This window comes from Emydura macquarii, unplaced genomic scaffold, assembly GCF_026122565.2.
Source record: "Emydura macquarii macquarii isolate MOO-44397 ecotype Brisbane River unplaced genomic scaffold, CSIRO-AGI_Emac_v2 contig_18, whole genome shotgun sequence".
NCBI classification, from domain to species: domain Eukaryota; kingdom Metazoa; phylum Chordata; order Testudines; family Chelidae; genus Emydura; species Emydura macquarii.
This window is the reverse complement of record NW_027130155.1, coordinates 2,978,785-2,998,657: the sequence shown is the minus strand read 5'-3', so window position 1 is coordinate 2,998,657 and position 19,873 is coordinate 2,978,785. Positions and strand designations below refer to the sequence as shown.

The following is a 19,873-nucleotide window of genomic DNA, read 5'->3' as shown; positions in this document are numbered from 1 at the left end:
CAATTAAGCACAGAAAATTCTCACTCCATTTCTCTGGTCCAGGAACAATTTCAACAAAATGAAGGAAAATTTTATGTTCTTGATATTTCTCTGGTAAATGAGCAGAAGAAAAAGAGCTTTAAAAATACCTTTCAGACCTCTATACCCAATAAAGCAGCAAAAAAGGAAAAGGGGCACAGAACCACTTTCTTCCTTCGCAGGTCACCTTTAAAAGCTATAGCTTTGCTTTTGTAAGAGCTATGAAAAGTGTATGACTAATAGTATGAAGAGAGGAATCCTGAAAAAAACAATCTGATAGTGTAGGTAGTACTAGGCCAATAGATACTGGCTGTTTCTCACAATAATGCTACATCACTGCAACTTTACTGATTTCAGAGTTAATTTTGATTAACATCATTGTAAGTTGTTACTTTAATTTCCTCCACCCATGCAAAAGTTAGTAGGGAGGTAAACAGAACTCAAATCTTTTTAAGAATAATTTGAAGCTCAGAGAGATTGACAGAAAGGATTTGGCAGTTTGGAGACGACAGGATCTTAGAAAAAAAGACACAACAACAAATGCTATATGTAGTAGAATGCATTTGTACTACTCATTTCTCCTGTTCATTAGTGTACAATACCAGTTACCACCAACTATGTATTTAATTATCCTTTATTTTGGAAAAAAAATAAAACTACTTCAAGAAGTGCTTTCATTGCAAAAGAAAGTGAAATCCACAAAATAAATAGAAACATCTAAATTGTAGCATCACATTACTGACATAAGTGGAACAAAAAAGTCCATAGATCTTCCAGTCTAATGTTTCCATAAATTCAGCATTCTAATGGTGATCATGTAATCATCTGGTGTCTTGTCACACTTCAATAAGTGAATGATTTTAAGGATTTATTACATTTGTTCTGGAAACTCTTAGACACAGGTGGGTGAAGTAATATCTTTTACTGGACCAGCTTCTGCAGGTGGAAGGCACAAGCTTTCAAGTGTCACAGAGTTCTTCCACTAGCAAAAGTTAATCCAATAAAAGATATTACCTCTCCCTCTTTGTCTTGCTCATATCCTGGGATTAACACAGCCACACCATTACAAACAATAATAAATAATTTTAACAAAAATATTTTTAAAAACAATTTTGCTAACATGGAAAACTAACTTGGTGGTAACTAAATAAAATCAACCATTTGCAATGGTTCATCGTGTGCATTTTAGTTATGGTTTCACTGTAGTTTGGTTTCAGTTTAACAAGATCAATATTCACTTTAAAGTAAATTAAACAATAGTATTTTAAAATGGTAATGTGTGTTTTATTTCTCTTGTATCATAAGCACACTACATAGAATAATGAAATCGCCCCATTTATTAACATGTATCTCCAGGATAGTACAGTTAATAGAAAAACAATGATTTTTGAAATATTACAGCATATACATTACTATATTTTATTGTTTTCCCTATATTAGTTCAACAATAACTGAATTTCATAATAAATTCATTCTTAACCAGGAATCCTGGATATCAGCCAATTGCTGAAATTGCTTCTCCCCAGTGCTGAATTTGAAGAGGTTCATTTATGCAGTACATTCTACCAACTTTCATTAAGAATTGTGTAAACAGTATAGAAGTAATGATAAACATACCAAGAATTATATCCACTTTTATATCTTACAATTCTTTGTCTCAAATTACCAATTTAGGCTTCTTTCGGAAAAAGCAGTACATTAGACAATACCAATATGGTCATGACATTTCAGATACAGTACAGAGTTCAGTCAGAAACTTATAAACCAAGGCAACAGTAAAAAGAAAGTTCCTGTATCAAGAACCTTTTAATGATATGTAGACGGTTCAAACTTAAAATACTTCACACAACAGATTTCAGCCTTGTAGATCTAGTAACATGAAATAGAAGGTAACTGTGTATTGTAGGATTTTCACTGGAAAATGTTCTTTGAAATTTGTTCTACTTAGTAGTAAGTTTGAGCATTTTACAACATTTCAGTTTACTTGATTTTTGTTCATTATAAGTTGAGTTCACAAAATGTAAATCCTCTAAACCTGGATATTTACTGATAGAATTACAAGGTAGTAATTTATATCAGAACATTTAATAAATTATAAAATATCATACACTCAACCATGTACAGACAGCCTTCAAAGCATCGCTTTGCCATAGCTTTAGACAATGTGTAAAAATGGTAGATTAAGTATACGAAGGACTGGTCCTGCAAGATCCTGAACTCTCCTGCAAGATGCTGCAAACCCTCAATTCCTACAGTCTTCAAATAGGAGATGAGGGTGCTCAGCACCTTGCAGGATCGAATCCTAAAATGTTCATTGGATTAATGCAATAAGATCTATTCTGATATGCTGACTGTGTAACGGGTTCTCAACAGGGGGGAGGGGACAGCAGCAAGCCTTCCTATTCATTCATAGGGTCACAATGCCACTAGCTCAAATTTGGCCCAGCCATCACAATGAAGGGGAGGCCAGGCCAAATTTGAACGAGTGGCATTATGAGTGCATGAGCAAGCAACATTGCAACTTGACACACAGGGTTGCAACCACTCAAATTGGCTTGGCCATTCCTGCATCATGACAGAGGGTCATCAAGGCCAAATGTAAGTAAGTGTCATTGTGACCTGGCATACAGGATTGCAGCACCTGCTAGCACTCTTTGATGCTGACACAGAGATACTGCCCTGAAAACTTGGGTATTAAGGTCTGTCCTTTTAAAAAGTTTCCTATCCTATGCACAGTTTGTCTTTTGATCTTGCCTCCAATTTATTTAAAGTAGAATCCCCTTTATTAGAATCAATGTATTAATAGCTCTAGTTCCATCTTGATTTCACTGGCAAATCTCATTTTGTGAAGCATGGCTTCGAGTACTAAAACAAGTTTGGGCGGGGCCTGGCTCATTAAAAGTTGAGAACCCCAGATCTAACATCTTCCTTTCCTGTTTTATCAGGACTCAGGATCTCTACATCATCCCTTATCATCCAATTATATATTTATATCATGTTTCAAATCACGAGGGTGTTTGTTTTTAGGTAGCTGTCAATGTAATTTCCCAAAACTACAATGAAATATTACAACATTACAGAAAACTATTATTGATACGTCACAAAAGTTGATACTCTAATCAACTCGAGTGCAAGTTAAGAACAAGTATTTCTAAGCAACTTGAGACACTGTGTAATCGTTAATTTAAAAAAAGGGAAAAAAGTTTAAAGGCTTGTGAAAGGATATTGGATTGAGAGCACCAGAGTCCACACACACACAAAAAAAAAATCTCTTCACAAAATGGATACAAGAACATTCCCACACTGACCATCCAATGCACTTCAACTCTGTTCTGGAGACACATCTAGAAACAAGGCAGGTAAACTTCAGTTTGCATGGCCCTTCAATCCTTCAAGTCCTTGCTGTGACTGCCAAACAAGAGTACCAATTTTGAAGGTGATATTTATGACAAAAACACCTACCTGCTAAAAAATGGTCCGAGAACGCCAACTTATTTGGTTGAGATCCTTATTATAGGTGGCAAATTAGAATGACTTTTGGTCACTGCCATCCAGAATTAGATTTAGACTAATGAGTTAGATGTGCAAGTTTCCATATGCTATTGATCACTAGCCATTCTGCTCCCTGGATGTGTTGTGGAGAAGTCTATTTACGTAGTGCCATAAAACATCTAGTGACTAAGACGCAATATATTTACCCATTTACATTATGCCATGGTTCCATATAATAGTACCTAAAATATGCTTCACTTTCCCCAATTTCCTATTTAAATATTAAGTAGTAAAAAGTTCTTTCATCATGCAAGTTGAAATCTGTGCACATCTAGATGTTAATAAAATGTAGCTACCATTTTTAGCATCTCTGATGGTTATATTTTTAGATGTTTAATTTCTCCCCTTCAAAACAGCAATTTATTCCTCTTTATGAGAGAGAAAACGTACCATTAACAGGCTCACTTAGCAATCTCCCCCACAAATGATAACCACAGCATTTCCAATTTAAGCATGTTAAAACACAGCAACACTGGTACATAAAAGTGAAACAAGATATTCCTTCATTTGACAGACCAGACATTGCAAATAGTTATTAAGCTGTCTTTAACAAAGTATATTTCAAATATATTACTTTGTTTTACTATTGATTTTCGTTTTAATTTTATTTTGAAATTGCAAAGTTGCTCTGATGCATCAATTAAAATATTTTGCATTTGTAGTATCTTATTAATAAGAGTCACCTTGACACATGTAGAAACAGAATATATATAATACAGAATTGCAAAAGGAGGGACAACTGTAAAATGTCTGTCTTTAGTTGTCTATATTCTGCAGTCCAGAAGTTTTTATAAAAGCAGGCAAAAAGTAAAAGCCATAATCAAGTAATTAGAGGATTTCTGGTCATGATGAAAATGGACAACTACTTTCATATGCTACTAAAGCCTGCAATATATTCTGTTTGCACTTATCCAGCAGACACCAATGGATTGAACTTAATGCAAATAAATGAAGCTTTATCTTAAAGATTTTGGAAAATGAAAATATTTCAGAAGAGGGCTGTGCTTTTATATTCAAGGCAATAGGCTTGATTCTTAATCAGTTATTTGAAGAGATTTAAAACAGAGATAATGTGCTATTAAGCCTATTGCTAAACTGGACCAACACACTGCAGCAAGGGGAAATGAGTTCATAACTCCAGCTATGTCTCAACTCTGTGCCTCTGTTCTCTGATAACATCCAACCCAATGCAAGCTCTTTTTTACTTTTTTGGGGTGTTGGAGAAGGTAAGGGAGCAATCTTTTGTATTGAAACAGTCTCCCAAACCTTCCCTCCCAACTCGTACCAATAATATTTTACTCTCAGACCTGAAAAAAAAAAAAAAACCCACCCTATCATTATGTTTTATTCTAATTCAATTAGAATCAAGAATTAATGTTAATTTATATTTCAGCAAAAAAGTGGTTTCCTTTAAAAATATTAAAAGCACAAGACAGGTAGAACATCTGATATTTAATTTTGTAAGACATCACAGTATTATAAGGAACTGACTATTGACCTACCTGTCATACCCCTTAAAAAGGTATTTTTTAATATCTTTAAATTGAAGTAATGATGTACAACATACATCCAACAAAATAGAAAAATGCCCTTTCTCACGATGGACAGTATATTATGCAGCTTCTTGAGTGTCTTAGTGATAATTCATCTGATGGTAATGAACGCAGCAAGCAAATCTCAATTAGAAAGTACCAGTTTATGAGTTTTTGATACAACTATTGTAGATGATGCAACATAACTTGTTTGGTACAGTAGTTACTTCTTAACAGGTTAACATGCCATAATGAGCAATTTTATCTGCACCACACACTATATCTTACAAAGGCACTGAATGTCTTTTGATTACCCTTCTCTTTGGACTATACAACAATGTTTATGACTTCTCACTCATTTTTTTAATCTGTATGTTTCAATTCTCACTTAATGCAAGAACTACATGGCCAGTCACACTTCTCCCTCAAAAATACAAATAGAACCCAGTAAGGATTATGTGAGCTTTTATTACTTTGAAGCCTAGCCTTTAACACAAAGAACAGCTTCAACACTTGATCTGACCCTTCAACACTCAAGGCTTACTAAGGGCATTGTGCGGCACTCTTGACATAAATCCCACCTCATACCAGTTTTACTGCAAAAAACTGTTTCAAAAATTAAATCAACAAAGTGCCTTGAAACAAGAGGAGGCAATAAATTAAAAAGCGTAGCTTTCAATTTATAAAAAATATTTTGTTTCTATAAATCTTTAAAGCTTATAAAAGCCAGAAAATACATTTAAAAGAGGCTTTTAAATACACTTTCATCCCTAGAAGTGTGGTTATGGTCGGGAAAGTGATAAGAAAATGACATGTGTTCTACATTTATTCTTCCTCAATCACTGCTATTTTATATATGCATAGTTTACAAGTTAAATTGATAGTCTTTTAAATGACAGCACTCCCAAGGCCAATTTGTTAATTTATCAAACCAAATTATTTCTGCTTAATTTTTTCTTCTTTAAAAGAGTATACAGAACTTATATCTCAAAAACAGCATTTTCAGCTATGCTGAACAGTTTGCTCTTCTATAGCTACTGCACTGCAATTTAAGTGTTGCTTGTATAAACAGATAAAGGCAGCCATGACTCTGAAGCTAGAGGACATATATATGTAGTATAAACATGCCATTTTTGAGAATTACTTTTCTGACCTTAACTAGATTTTCACACAGGGCAAATGGTATCACATACACACATGCCACTTCTAGCACACTTAGTTTTTCCAATCATTTGGCATTTTAAAAATATGTATACTCCTTTTATTGAGCATTAAATGTCTCTGCACTAAAACTAAACTCTAACAACCCTGCTAGTCCCACCCAGTATTTAAATTACATCAATTGATCCTCTTGCACTTCCATGAAGATTGTTTTTCATCCTGCAGCTTTTTAAGTTTGGGCCCAAAAAGGAACCACCAGACAAATCCCAAAGCAATGCATATTATGGATTCTACATAATAACCATCCAGCGTCGTAACACAAGAGCCACCAAGTTTTGTACAGAGCTGTGAGAGAAACAAAAATATTTATTAAACAATTGAAACATTTACCCAGTATTTGTTTGCAGTGAGAAAAGTGCTTAAAATTCAAATACATAAAGGACTTCTGCTGTTATTTAACTATAGTTTACATAAGCACACATTTCAGATGCCCAATTTAAAAAAAAAATCAGCCTTTCCTGGTTTATTGTAAAGCTAATCAAGTAGCCTTCACATTCCCTACATGAAGAAAAGGGCACCAAAAAAACCCCAACCCACTATGTTGAAAGCAAATGTGCAACACTGTGGAGTAGAAAGTGGGATGCTACCCTTTCCATACGCTGTAGTTGCCTTTTCTTCTTTCATAACCCCTCCTCTTCCCACCAAAAAACCACCATGTAGTTCCTTGGCCAAGAAGAAAGTTTGGTAGGATCAGGGAAGTGATAGGTGCCACACTAAGAGGTATATCTTCCCCAATACAATATAGTACCTACACCAAGACTCACAGAAAGTCAATGCTGCTACAAACAGCAGCAACTGCCATGGTTATCTGTGTTCCTGCCTCTAGAGTAGGGTCACAGACAGCAACCATAGGCTGGCATCCAATGTGAGTATGAACACTAGGAACACAGGGGGGAACCTTAGTCAGAGAACTCCTCTTCATGAGGCAGTAACTTAACCAGGAGCAACAGCTATGATCTTCTTGGTTTGGGGCTTCAATGCCCACTGATCTCTGAATTCCTCTTTACTATTCACTCCCTTCTCTTGGATGTCAAGAACGCCGCAGCGTTTATTAAATTACCTTTTCCCTCATGTGCTTTTGAAGAAGAGGCAATATGAGGCCTAAGGGATCAATTCAGTTACCAAAAAACAAAACAAAAACAACCTACTATGCCAAGCTTCTGCATTGCAGAAAGATGGAAAAATTCCAATCAGTATTCGGAAGCTCACGAAAAAATGTTCACATTTCCAACATTTCAGAACCCTAGACTAATTTTTAAAAGTCAGACCATTGCATTATATTGTATTACAGACCTCTTGTATATTGTCTGCTGATCTACAACATCATGTATTCATTTTTTTTTTTACAGCTATTGTAGGCATATCCCCATAGCTTGGTATCTATAGCTATGTTTCCTTATACCTTTTTAAAAAGCACTTCCCTTTTTCCCCCCTCCAGTGTGTGTTTATTGTGCTAATTCACTGCAGTCACTATGCATTTAACAGGAATGAGAAAGTACTGAAAGCAAACTGCCTCCTCTGAAGTGCTGGCCTGACCATGACATGTGGACAGGGACCAGAGAAGCAAAAGGAAGCAGTAAAAACAAGGGAGATATGAAAACTGACTGGAGGAGGAAGAGATTTATTCACCTAGTTCAGGGACAAGGGTGAGGGAATGGGTGATTTAATTAGTAGAGGGAATGAAGAGAAGTATACCTATAAAGCACAGATTTACTGAGGCTAGAATCAAACTTTTTCCAGGATGTAGAGTTGCTCTGTCTCAAAGAAATCCTGCTCTGCTCCATACCTATTGCTTGGATCCAATATTTATATCCCTAAAATGCTCTGTGCAATTGGTGTGTTTCTAACACAGCCCAAACAGTATTCTAAATACTTAAGGGCCTTCTAGGATGAAGTTTGAGCCATGAGCAAAAAAACAAGAGATTTGACCAAATGCAAGTGTGTTACAAGCTGCAAGTTATTTTTTGCTTCAGCAAAGACATGAATTTGAAGCTCTCATTTCCCTAAAGTTCTTCAGTTGTGCTTGTGCTGTTTTGCTCTATTCTGTGTGCAGTAGCACAGCATGTTCTATTCTACAAAACAGCCGCAAGAGTATTTAAGAGAGTGGGAGCATAGCCAATATCACTGCTCTCAAATCAGTGAATTATCACTTGGCCAGGAAGAAGGGATGATCAAAAAATCGGAGAGTAAAGAAAAGAAAGTCAAATTAGAAAGAAAGAAACAGAAGGCAAAACTGAAACCCTGTAGGGAAGAAAGAGAGGAAAAGAAATATGGAAGGGAGGGAATATATCCTGCCAAAAATAAAATAAATAAATAAAAAGTATCTAATCACAACATTCCAAGCTGAGCCTGTCAAAGATTCCTGTCTGCCCAGGCTTGAGGAGTGTACCCACATACTCTGTACTCCTGCTACCAGTTCAGTCCTTCACCACATCCCTGAGAAATCTCTTATTCTCATTCTCCTTTCTCCACACACCCCTAACTCCCTGTTAACACCCCCCCCCCCCAATATATAAAGAAAGAAGTAAACATCCTGAAGATGTAGTTTTCCAATAGCAGCTTATATGTGTGTTTAATAACTTCATGTTAGTGGAAGTTTAATATAAAAACAACTGGATATGAGACATTTTGAAGGCCTTGGAATGTGGAAGACAGTAAGAGAAACCATTATTATAATATTTAGACAAGCATCAGAGTGGAGACCATCACACTTTCCATACTTACTTCTGCAGCAGCTGTAGTTCCACAACTCTGGTCCTGTGTTCCTACACACTCTTTCACTGTAAGTGGATCCACAAGCCAAAGAGCTACTGTGGCAGGCCAGTTTCCTCCTAAATTCGACACTGTGTTTAGGAGTGTCATATATGTTCCTCCAATCAATGGATCACTAACTTTGGCATTGAAAGCCATTATAGCAACATACATGCTGTACAATGTAATCTGATGGGGCAAATAATAAAGTTGATTAAATTATTCTTATCTGTTTTTAGACTTAAAACAGTTTACTTGAAATCTAATAACATTTATTTTATATTATTGCAGTTCTTCGAGAGATCTGTGCAGTTGTCAGTAGAAAAGTTGCTTTGTGGTAAGGATTTGTCTATATTTAACAATGGGAGGGAATCTTGCCATTTGCTTTGGCTCATATGTAAGAAGACCAAGCCTCAGATATTTTGGAATTATATGAGATACATTTCAAGTGTGATAGACCAGATTAAATATGCTTTATAAATATAGAGTTGTCAATCAGATATTTCAAGACACTTCATAAACACTGGCTCCAATTCAAAGCCCACTGAAGTCAATAGGCTTTGTATTCAACCCATCGTGCTATTCCTAACAGTCAATAAAATGCAACTTTGTAAGCTCTTTAGGGCAGGGATCTCACATTCATTTCTGTGTACTTTTATGGAGCTACATGAACGTCAATCTTTCTGCAGGGGGCAGGAATGGACTATCTTTATGAGGACAAAATGTAGCAACTTGTTACCTGATGTAAAGCATAACTCAGCAACACCACAATATAGTAATAGATAGGAAATCCTCCTTCATGTTGTACTTTAGGAGTCCACCAAACCAAAAGAGCAAATTCCAAGCCTAGCAGTAACCTGAAACAAAGAGGGACAGAATTTAATTCTAGTTTTTGAATGCAAATATGTGGGCATGAATCACTGCGTATCTTGCAAAACCTACTGCATTCATGTGTGTACAAAGATGCTTTTTAAAATAGTCAGTGATGTGAATTAATTTATCTGAAAGATTATAAATCAAACTCATTTGAATTACTTATATATAAGTAACTGAAGTTGTAAACATTTCATACTAAAGCTAATTTTGCTTGGCAGTGAATGATACAGAAATAACCATCTCCATCTTCAAATGCTCATTACTTTCAGAAAAGATTTCTTTTGCGTTAAATTAACCACACAATTCAGCTAAGGGTCTGTTTTTTTGTTTTTAATTTGGAGCAAACACTATTTACTCATTTTTGAGTTACACAAGAGCAAAAGATATCTTTTTTAAATTGCAGAAAAAAAAAGAGTAAGACCTTTATACATACATATCCTGAAAAAAAAGTCTGAACTTTAAATGCATAAAACTGGAATGATACTATTTATGAATCACTGAATAATGTAAGTATTCAATATTGATGTTAGCTGTATAGATGTGGTTTTGTGCTGTTGCATCACTGTGGCGTTCCATTTGTTTGACTGTATACACAGTGAAATCAGCAAAATCTAATTCCCTTTTTCTAAATTTAAGAAGAAGGATATTAAAGAGTAGACAACAGTGTGTCAATTTTAGACGTTCAAGAGCCAAAAAATGCAAATGTTAAATTTCTCATCCTTGATGCTCCCACATTGCATAAATAGGGCTATTACTGTTTCCCTTATTGTCACAACTGAACCCAATGAAGTATATGGGACTACTAGACTAGTAGCATGAGTATATCAAGTAGGATTTAGCAGATGAAATGTTTTGGATTACTAGTTATGGACCAGATTTTTCCATCCTTACACTGAGAAGTACCTTGCTATACAAATACTGCCACTGATTTTAGTAAAACTAATTGCAGCGTAAGGTACTACTTGAGTAAGGGTGGAAGAATATCACCCTGTGCCATCAGACGTACATCTTGCTTGAAGTAAAGGGACACAATCCTATTCTCAAATACACATGCCCAACACTAGTTGGCTTCAACAGAAGTTGCACAGATGTACTTGAGGGAAAAATTCAGCCCTGTAAATGAAATCTGGGCAAGTTTACTATGAGAATATTAACTTACAGACAAAGAAATATGCATGTTTGAAAAGTACAACCTTCAAGTCATATTAATAATTTTTATTTATTCAGAATATACAACTCAAATACATTTTATAGAAATGCAAAGCAAAAATCTATCATCTACTTCTTTACCTAAAAGGCATAGCTTTGTAAAATGTGTTCAATGGCTGTGGACCTGCTGTGTATTTGCTGATGATCAGAGGCAATATTATCTGTAAAGGTACCATTGGAACAGCTAGTAGAGCTAAGTGTTCTTTAGGTACTCCTTCTTCCACCAATTTAAGTCCTGTTACTGCATCAGCTGCTGAGAAGCCAACCTGCAATGTAAGTTATAAAGACTATAAAACCTGAAACCCAGTAACAAATTTAGCTAGACTATCAAAATTAAATTTCTTCAAATATTATTTAATACTGAGTAGTTTGGCAATTAAAATTAAATACGATTTGGTTTTTTTTGGTTTTTTCCTATGGTTTACTTCCTAATAGAGGTCCAATCCTGCTGCAAATTCTGCATGGGAGGCCTCCTGCACTTGATACTGCAATGAGCAGAGTGCAAAGCCATACAGAGAAGGTTAAAAGCAGCAACAAATTTCATGGTCATATGAATGCTGCAATTAACAATGAAGACTATCAAAATAAAATTATGGAAACCTATATTGCACAATTTTGTTTGCCATAGAAATTAAATCTACAGTGCCACAGAATTCCAAAGACCCTGTAAATACCCAAGTATTCTCCAAATTGCAGATTAGGTTTTAGAATTCCAAATTAGAGGAAATACTTAGCCTTGCCAATATACTGGAGATACAATCAGAATTTCATACAGAAGTTGCAACCACATTGCAACTCTAATTTTTAAAATATCTTTTCAATATGTAAACAATGTATCTAATTCATATCAAAACATTAAAAACAGGTGGTTTAGATGAAAATCTTTTGTAGAACTCTACTCAAAAACATTATATGAACTATGTACTTTAGATAATTTACAACATATAAACAGTGAAAAAAATCCCTTTTCTGCCATGAAAGAGGAATACAGTTTCTAAACATGGCCCACATGTTATCAATTATTATTCAGAAGTATATTTACTTACTTTTGCTGTTAAAATCAGGATACAGAAAGTAAGAACTGCTGGCATTCTGATTATCGAGAAGAGCAGTTTGTATGTATCGGTGATGCCTTTTGTTTCTTCTTTTGATGGTGTTACTTCCTTGTTTTCCTTTTTCAAGAGGGCAACTAAAGTGGTAGTTATTAAGAAGATAGCTCCCCAGAAAAATAGGAAATCTGAAAGTAAATTATCTCATCATAATTCAAATACATCACCATCTACTTTTGTTAATTATTAGCTCAATATGGTAAATATAATTACTATTCTTCAAGAATATACATGGATACTTTAGTAGGCAGGAATTACAATCATACCAACCATGAGTATCAACATAATTTTAAAACCCATGTAACCCCCAAAACTGACATAAATGTTCTTAAGTCTGTAACCAACTGTTGGTTCCCAACTTTATCTGGAGGAAAAATGACAAACTAGTATCATTACAGGGAAGTTTTGTATATTAGCTCAGTGAGCATGTTGGGGAGGAGAGAATCTGGGGTGAAAGTAAAATGTGAGCTTTTAAGAATTTTTGAATTTATGTATAGCCTTTTATCCCAGAAGATCTCAAACTATTTTAAGGGAAAAGCACTGTATAGTGGTTAGAGAATAGGATGGGAAAACAAGAATCCAAATGTTCATTCTCAATTCTGCCACTGATTTATTGTGTATCCTTGAACTAACAACTTCTCTGTGCCTCAGTTCTACACCCATAAAATGAGGATTATATTTACCTATATCACAAGGGTCATAGAAAGATTTAGGTTTAAAATGTATCAGAGCCACAGATGAAAAGTAATCAAAATAGTCAGTCAATTAAAAAAAGTCACTATACTACAATACTTGCATCACTATACTACAATACTTTCATTGGAGGGGGAATTATATCAATAAGTTTTGGTTTAGAAGGGAGGAATAGTAAAAAGCATGTTTTAATAATTCAGAAAGTTACCAATCAACTATTGTAAGTTAAATCACCTAGGGTGATATTCTGTGCTGTACCTCTCAGAGGATAGCCAGGGAAAAGGTAAGGTGGCTTTAAGCCACCTTTATGTTCTCCTGATTCTGGGCAGCTCCAAGGGCCAGAGATGCCCTTGCCATAACTAGACAGTACACAGCGTGAAGGGCCTAGAGCAGGCCACTATTGTCAGACACCACTGTGAATCATTGGAAGTTAAGAAAATAAGTCACACACAAACTATTTTACCACTTCTTAATATTGCTGGATGAGAGAAGAAAGTGATCTAAACTATTTTCTCCTGTTTGCTGCCTCCATAATGCTTCCCTCTTTAAATATTTCAGTAAAAAGGAAAAGGGCAGGCGGTTTCACATTGTTGATTTGTTAGTACCATTTTCCTAGATTACCTTCTCCAGAAAGAAACATAGGGGCCTCAAAGTTACATTTTATATGAAGTAAAGTATGAGTTTTCATTGTGCTGTTCTAATAGTGGTCTCTGCATGCACAACAATTTGACAGTGTATCTAAAAACTGCATGTTGTAATCGTGCAGAAAGGGGTCACAGGGTAGAATTGCTACTGCAATGCTAATAGACTAATTTATTAGATTTGTGATAATGTTCAAAGTTATAATCACAAATATATTCCTATTTTATTACACAAGCCTCTAATCAAGTGAATACCATCAGTTTGCATCAGCTGCAGTGATTAGTTTAGCTGAGAAAAGAATGCAGCAACAAATAGAAATCAAATGAACTATTAATTAAGATTGCAAAGCTTAAATTTAACTTGGTGAAAGTAACATATCTGGCCATCCAAAGTGTCCACTGCTGATCAGTGTGCAGAGGGGGAAATTTGACAAATCTTTTGCAAATATCACTTGAAGGCTAATAAGCTTGCGTCTAAGAGAGCACATACATGAATTACACTTATTCCAGTATTCCAGGATGATAAAAGTTCAAAAGTGAAACATGTTGAGGCGATTAAGTGGTTATTAATCCAATCATCCTAGAATCTTATTCTACAGTCATTAAAATTATGTCCAACCAATAAATCATTTTTTTTAGGGTTCTTGCTAGTGCCAACATTTAAGACATTGATTACTTCCAAGTATACTAATGGAAAAAAGTGTTATTTTAAAGATTAAATTATAGTGTAAAATTTATTTGAGAGATTTTACATTTCTCAATGTTTATTTCCCTAGCTCAAATGATTAAGTGTACTGAGGTAACTTGCCTTTCCCACCATCACTCAGTTTAGCATTCAAGGACAAGTTGAACAGGTTTGGTTATTTTCTTAATGAATGTTTACATAATAGTCACAGATCTCTTTTGTAAATAATACTACTCATGTCAACTAAGGTGACCTGAATATTGTGGCGCAGAACGGAACCTTCTTAGCAAAACAGGAACACACACCCTTATCTGGCAACTGTTGGAAGAAGAACAGCCCATCACAAAATCATGGTGGAAGGAGCCAGGAAAGTGTCAGAACTGGGGAAACAAGGAAGCTGCAGGAGGGAAAACAGTAGAGCACCAACCCAAGGAAATGTAGTTCCATTTGATGAGTGCACACACAAGCCTGTTACCACGTGTGCAGCACCCAGAGCAGTACTGTCACTATAATGATAGTATTTTTTCCTATATAAATTAGCATTCGGGAACTTAAAACAAAAGTCATGAGAATTTTAGTGCTTGGGTAAGGGATCGGTTCATCACCGTGGAGACTGAAATCCCCCATTTATTCACAGAATAGGTAAAGCATATGGTCAAACAGCACAAGCCCCCGTTAACTCTAAACTGGAAAACCCACCTCTAGAGGGAAGAGGAGAGTTCAGGTTCTTCAGCCTCTCTGCTGAGGCTGCTCTGGGGTGCTAAATGTGGTGGTGTTTTCGTGACATAGCCACAAATGAAAAGTGATCATTCAACTTAAATAGCCAACCCATGTTTAAAAGTTTCAGTTCACTGCCAAACATGGTCACTCTGAACCAGTGACCTGGAACAGTTCCCAATTTGGATCCTCTGAGTTATCCAAGTCCCTTGAGTTTAGTTGCCAATGCTCGAGCTTGTCACAGCACATACAAAACACCCGTGCTTTAACTACTTCTGAAATACTTGGGCAACATACCTAATAAGAACAGCGAGAGTCCCATAGCACTTTAAAAGACTCACAAATTTAATTTCTGCAGGCATAAGCTTTCATAGGCTGCAACCCACTTCGTCAGATGCGAGACCTAATAAACACAGCCTACATATACACACTCCCTGAAAAACAGCATATCCCTAAATCCTGACCTAACAGTCGGGGCACTGTCAGGTCACTAGGATCTGTGATTTTTTTAAAAAGAAATATTGTTACTTATATTTCCACTAATAAGGCTTGGAAGATTCTTAGCACATCTAACCCTGAACATTTATATTTGTGGGGCCAACATAAAACAAACAACAATATAAATCATATTGTATTTGCAGGAATAATCTTGGAAAAGATCAGCACGAAAGAAAAAGAATATGTTTGTCTAGAGAAGGATCAGCTCTAAATAGCCATAAGGTAATTTGACCTATATAGAGTAAATCTTTAAAGTTCAAATAGTGCTGACCTGACAACTCTGAAAACTGAAATTCCTCTGTTCTTATGAAAGCCCACGTATTGAAATTTTCCAAAACAATTCAAAGTTTCACCACAACACTCTGTTAGTGTGCCTTAACCCTGAAGGATGCTAGAAGGATGACCTCTAAGTTTAAGGGGTAGTGACCTTCCTGCTCAGCCTCTCTACAGAGATTGCCAATTGCACTCATTTATCCACTGGGACCTAGATTAAGACCATACATTTCACCTAGACCAAACAATTTTCAACCTGGATAACATTCGAACCTTTAAAGCAGAGATGCAAGGTTCCAAGATCCATTACCACTATCATGATTTGAATATTATATAGATGATACCTGAAAGGGTAACAATTCCTTTGGGTTGAGGTTGAAACCGCAAGTATTTGTTACAGAAGGAGGCAGATTCAAGGGCCAAGAACAAGACATTTCCCAAGAAGTAACCAGCTGTTTGGCCAACAGAGTTGCAAGTGGAAGCATAGCCCACATTTTCCCGGGACAACATAGTCAGTGCCCAGCCATCCACAGCAATGTCCTGTGTGGCTGCCAGGAACTCAAACAAAAAAAAAGTCATAGTGAGAGCCACCACATCAGGACTCTTGCCCTCATCCCCTAACAGGAAGTCTACCTGTGTGGACAAGTACATCATAAAAAAACCCAGGATGTACTGAGTGGGCACCAGCCAGGACTTGCGGCGGCCAAAGCTCTTGAAGTAGACTGCATCCACCAATGGTGCCCAGAGTAACTTCAGACTGAAAGGCCAAAAAACAAAGCTGAAAAAAGCCTGGTCCGTGTAGCTGACATTCTTGCTCTGCAAGATGAGTGGGATGCTGCCTGCCAGCCCCAGAGGGATACCCTGCAGCACATAGAGAAAAAGGAGAAGCAGGATATTACCCAGCTCTGCCCGATAGCCCTGGGGTACCACGCAGGATGGTGAGTTAAGTTCCTGGAGCAGTGCCTCTGTATCATCTTCTCCTAGTCTCTCAATGTGATTATCCCCATATAAAGCCATTGGTGGAGGCTTGATCTGCATGTCCACAGGCTGGTGGTAACTGCCAGGGCGGCGCTGACGGCTGCTGTCCTTGTAAGAGATGGTTGGGCTCATGTCGCACACGAAGTCCGGGGCCGTTTTGGGGAAGGGATCCACTGCTCCCTAAAATCGTATTTGTGGCAAGTGCAGCTCTGCCACTGCAGGTCACTTGGGATGCAAGTTCCCAGCTCTGCCCACCGCAGGCCAGCACGGGATGGGCATATACAACTCTACTCCCCCACAGGCACAGGCTTTTGAGGGAGGAGGTGCTCAGCTTTCCCCACCATAGGGCAGAGGAGTTCCAGTGCCCTCAGCTCGCCGGGCTTGGGACAGCATCAATTCGCCACTCCCTGGATCACCTCTTGTGTGGCGAGAAGGGACAAGGAAGTTCAGCTCCTCTTCCCTTTGGCGGGAAGAAGTGTACGCGCTCCGGGGGGGCTCCGCTCAGCCGGTCAACGTGTACGGGGGGTACCTCCACTCCGCCGGGGGGGCTGGTCAGCGTGTACCGCGCGGGAGAGGGGGGTCGCTCCCTTTCCGGCTCCTCTCTCCTACTGCGTGATCTTCGCGCATGAGTCGCGTCACTCCGCTCTCCCCTTCCCTCCGGCCCGGCCGCTTTCTGCCACACCAAGCCTCTCACTGGGAGCTACCACATAAGCACTTCCGGCTCACCTGCCCGGTTGGGTCCGTTCTGTAATGGCTCCCCCGGAAACACTCGCCGGCATAGAGGGGAAAAGAGCGGAAATGCCGCGGCAGCAGCGCCTAGCAGGCGTGGTCCCTCTCCATTGGTGGGGAGGCGGATGACGTTTGTGTAAAACGAGGCCGCTGTTTAACGCCGTTCCACCCGCAAACACGGAGCAGCGCCCCCTCTGGCCGTCTGCTGGAGCTACTCCCCGAACCGCGGCAGCGCCCCCGCTGGCCACCTCTAGAAACCACTTGCAGCTCTGCATCCTGTCCGCTCAACTTCCCGTGGGACCTTCCTCCACCCTCACAGCCTACCTGCCCTGCTTCTCCCCGCCCTCTCTCGGCGCTACATCCTCAGCCTCACCTTCTCTCTTCTCCATTCTCTCACGGCTGAAGCCTTCCTTAACCCTTACTCCAACCTTCCTGGTGGCTCCCCCACCTTTTTGCAGCTGCAGGTACCCCCAAACACCAACTGTCTCCCTACCAAAAGGTTTTGTCTGCCCCAGCTTCTTCAACATCCTGCAGTCCCCGCCCTTGAGGCTTCTGTTCTCTCATGATCCCAGGGTACCTCTGCCTACCCCTTTGTCCCTTACTCATCCCATCTTTTGGGGATGGGTAACTGGCCTTTTCTCTTTTTCAAGGGACTGTGTTTGCCTCTCCTGGCACCACCTTAAAAAATAATTGGGGAATATAGGGATCACCCAGAGAAGTGATATCATCCTTCACTGATACTGTCAGGATAGAGCCCAAGACAGTGTGGGGTTGCAGGGGACAGAAGTAGGGGAAGGAAGTCCAACCCCACAAGGTTTTCCTGTGCTATGGGGAAGTCTCAATCAAACAGGCAGGAACATTCTCGAGCACAGGAGAACTGGTGGAAGAGTTAGGCTTCCTGGGCACTGAAACTCCAGAATGTCTCTAGTTTACCAAATAAGTCAAATTTGGCTTCTAGAACCCGGATGTATTTAAGGAACCTCACAATTTAGAATTCAGAAAAGATCCTACTTGGTACTTTGGTTGATACCTGATCTTGATCATCCAAATGCAAAGGGTGTCTAGTGGACACAAAGGCTGATACTCACCACGGGCAGCCTGGTTTTTCATCCTTCAAAGTCTGAGTATAAATATTTCTAGTGCCTCCTCAAGCAGGTTTCTCTTTGGGGCCACACTAATGAAAAAGAAAGAAGTAATGAACAATTCAATTGTAAGAGCCAACACATACATATTGTAATCTGAATGGTGAAGAACTGGATATTGATATAAGAGTAGTCAGAAGGATACTGTAGGAAGTGTAAGGGGACTGCCAGTCTCTCTTCTGATGAGGCCATTATGTGAATACACACACTTTAGAATAATGATCTCACTCATATCAGTTGTATAATGTGATCCAGTGGCCCATTTTTAATATAGGAGATAGGAAATTTCTCAACTGATATAATTGCACTTCATAGTCCTTCAAACATTTATCTACATGTAAAACTGAATATATCAGAACCTTGTAATTTGAAATGACTCAGCATATCTACTACTAAAAGGTAGATGGACAGTACTGAATATTGCTCCCAGACTATGCATACACTGTGAAATAAGTTAGAGATCTGTAATCAATAGACAGGTATAGAAAGCAGGAAAAGCAGTATAAAATTATATTTTTTAAACATCTCTGATCAAGAAAAGACTAGCAGGACAGCATCTTTAAACATTTTAGATCAAAATACAGTAGTATGAACAAAAGTATGTAATATCACCCACACATGATAAGTTGCTACAATTAAATAAGGAAAGAAAAGCTAGACCTAATTTATAATAATATTGTAAAATTATGTATTATTAAACAATAATTGAAAGTTTAGTAATAATATTCTGTAGGCAAATCACTAAACAAGGCATTTTATATAGAAATGTCAAGGGAAAACTGTAGCTGAACCAAATCAGATTACTTATTTAAAATTCTTCATTCTGTGAAGAGCTGTGTATATCAGTCACTGAAGAAAGATATTTGAAATTAGGGCTGTCAAATGATTTTATAAAATAATAGCAATTAACCACAAGATTAAAAAAAGTCACAATTAATCTCAGTTTTAATTGCATTGTTAAACAATAATAGAGTACCAACTGAAGTTTATTATCAATATTTTTGGATTTTTTCTACATTATTGATATTACCAAATATATTGGTTTCAGTTACAACACAGAATACGAAGTGTACAGTGCTCATTTATTACAAATATTTGCACTGTAAAAAAGGTAACAAAAATAGTATTTTTGAATTCACTTCATACAAGTACTGTAGTGCAATCTCTTTAAGGTGAAAGTGCAACTTACAAATGTAGATCTTTTTTTAAAACAAAACTTCACACAAAAACAAGACAATGTAAAATTTTA

The 19,873-nt window shown here is 37.6% G+C and overlaps 1 protein-coding gene across 1 annotated transcript; it reads right to left on the bottom strand.

Moving 5' to 3' along the window:
• Positions 1 to 638: 638 nt before the first annotated feature.
• SLC33A1 (solute carrier family 33 member 1) lies at positions 639 to 17,482 on the bottom strand. Its single transcript, XM_067549103.1, has 6 exons — positions 16,120 to 17,482; positions 12,206 to 12,396; positions 11,241 to 11,425; positions 9,814 to 9,931; positions 9,048 to 9,263; positions 639 to 6,608 (listed from the first exon to the last, which is right to left on the bottom strand). Exons 1-6 carry the CDS (start codon positions 16,883 to 16,885, stop codon positions 6,441 to 6,443), a joined length of 1,644 nt encoding a protein of 547 aa, XP_067405204.1. The 5' UTR covers positions 16,886 to 17,482; the 3' UTR covers positions 639 to 6,440.
• Positions 17,483 to 19,873: the final 2,391 nt, after the last annotated feature.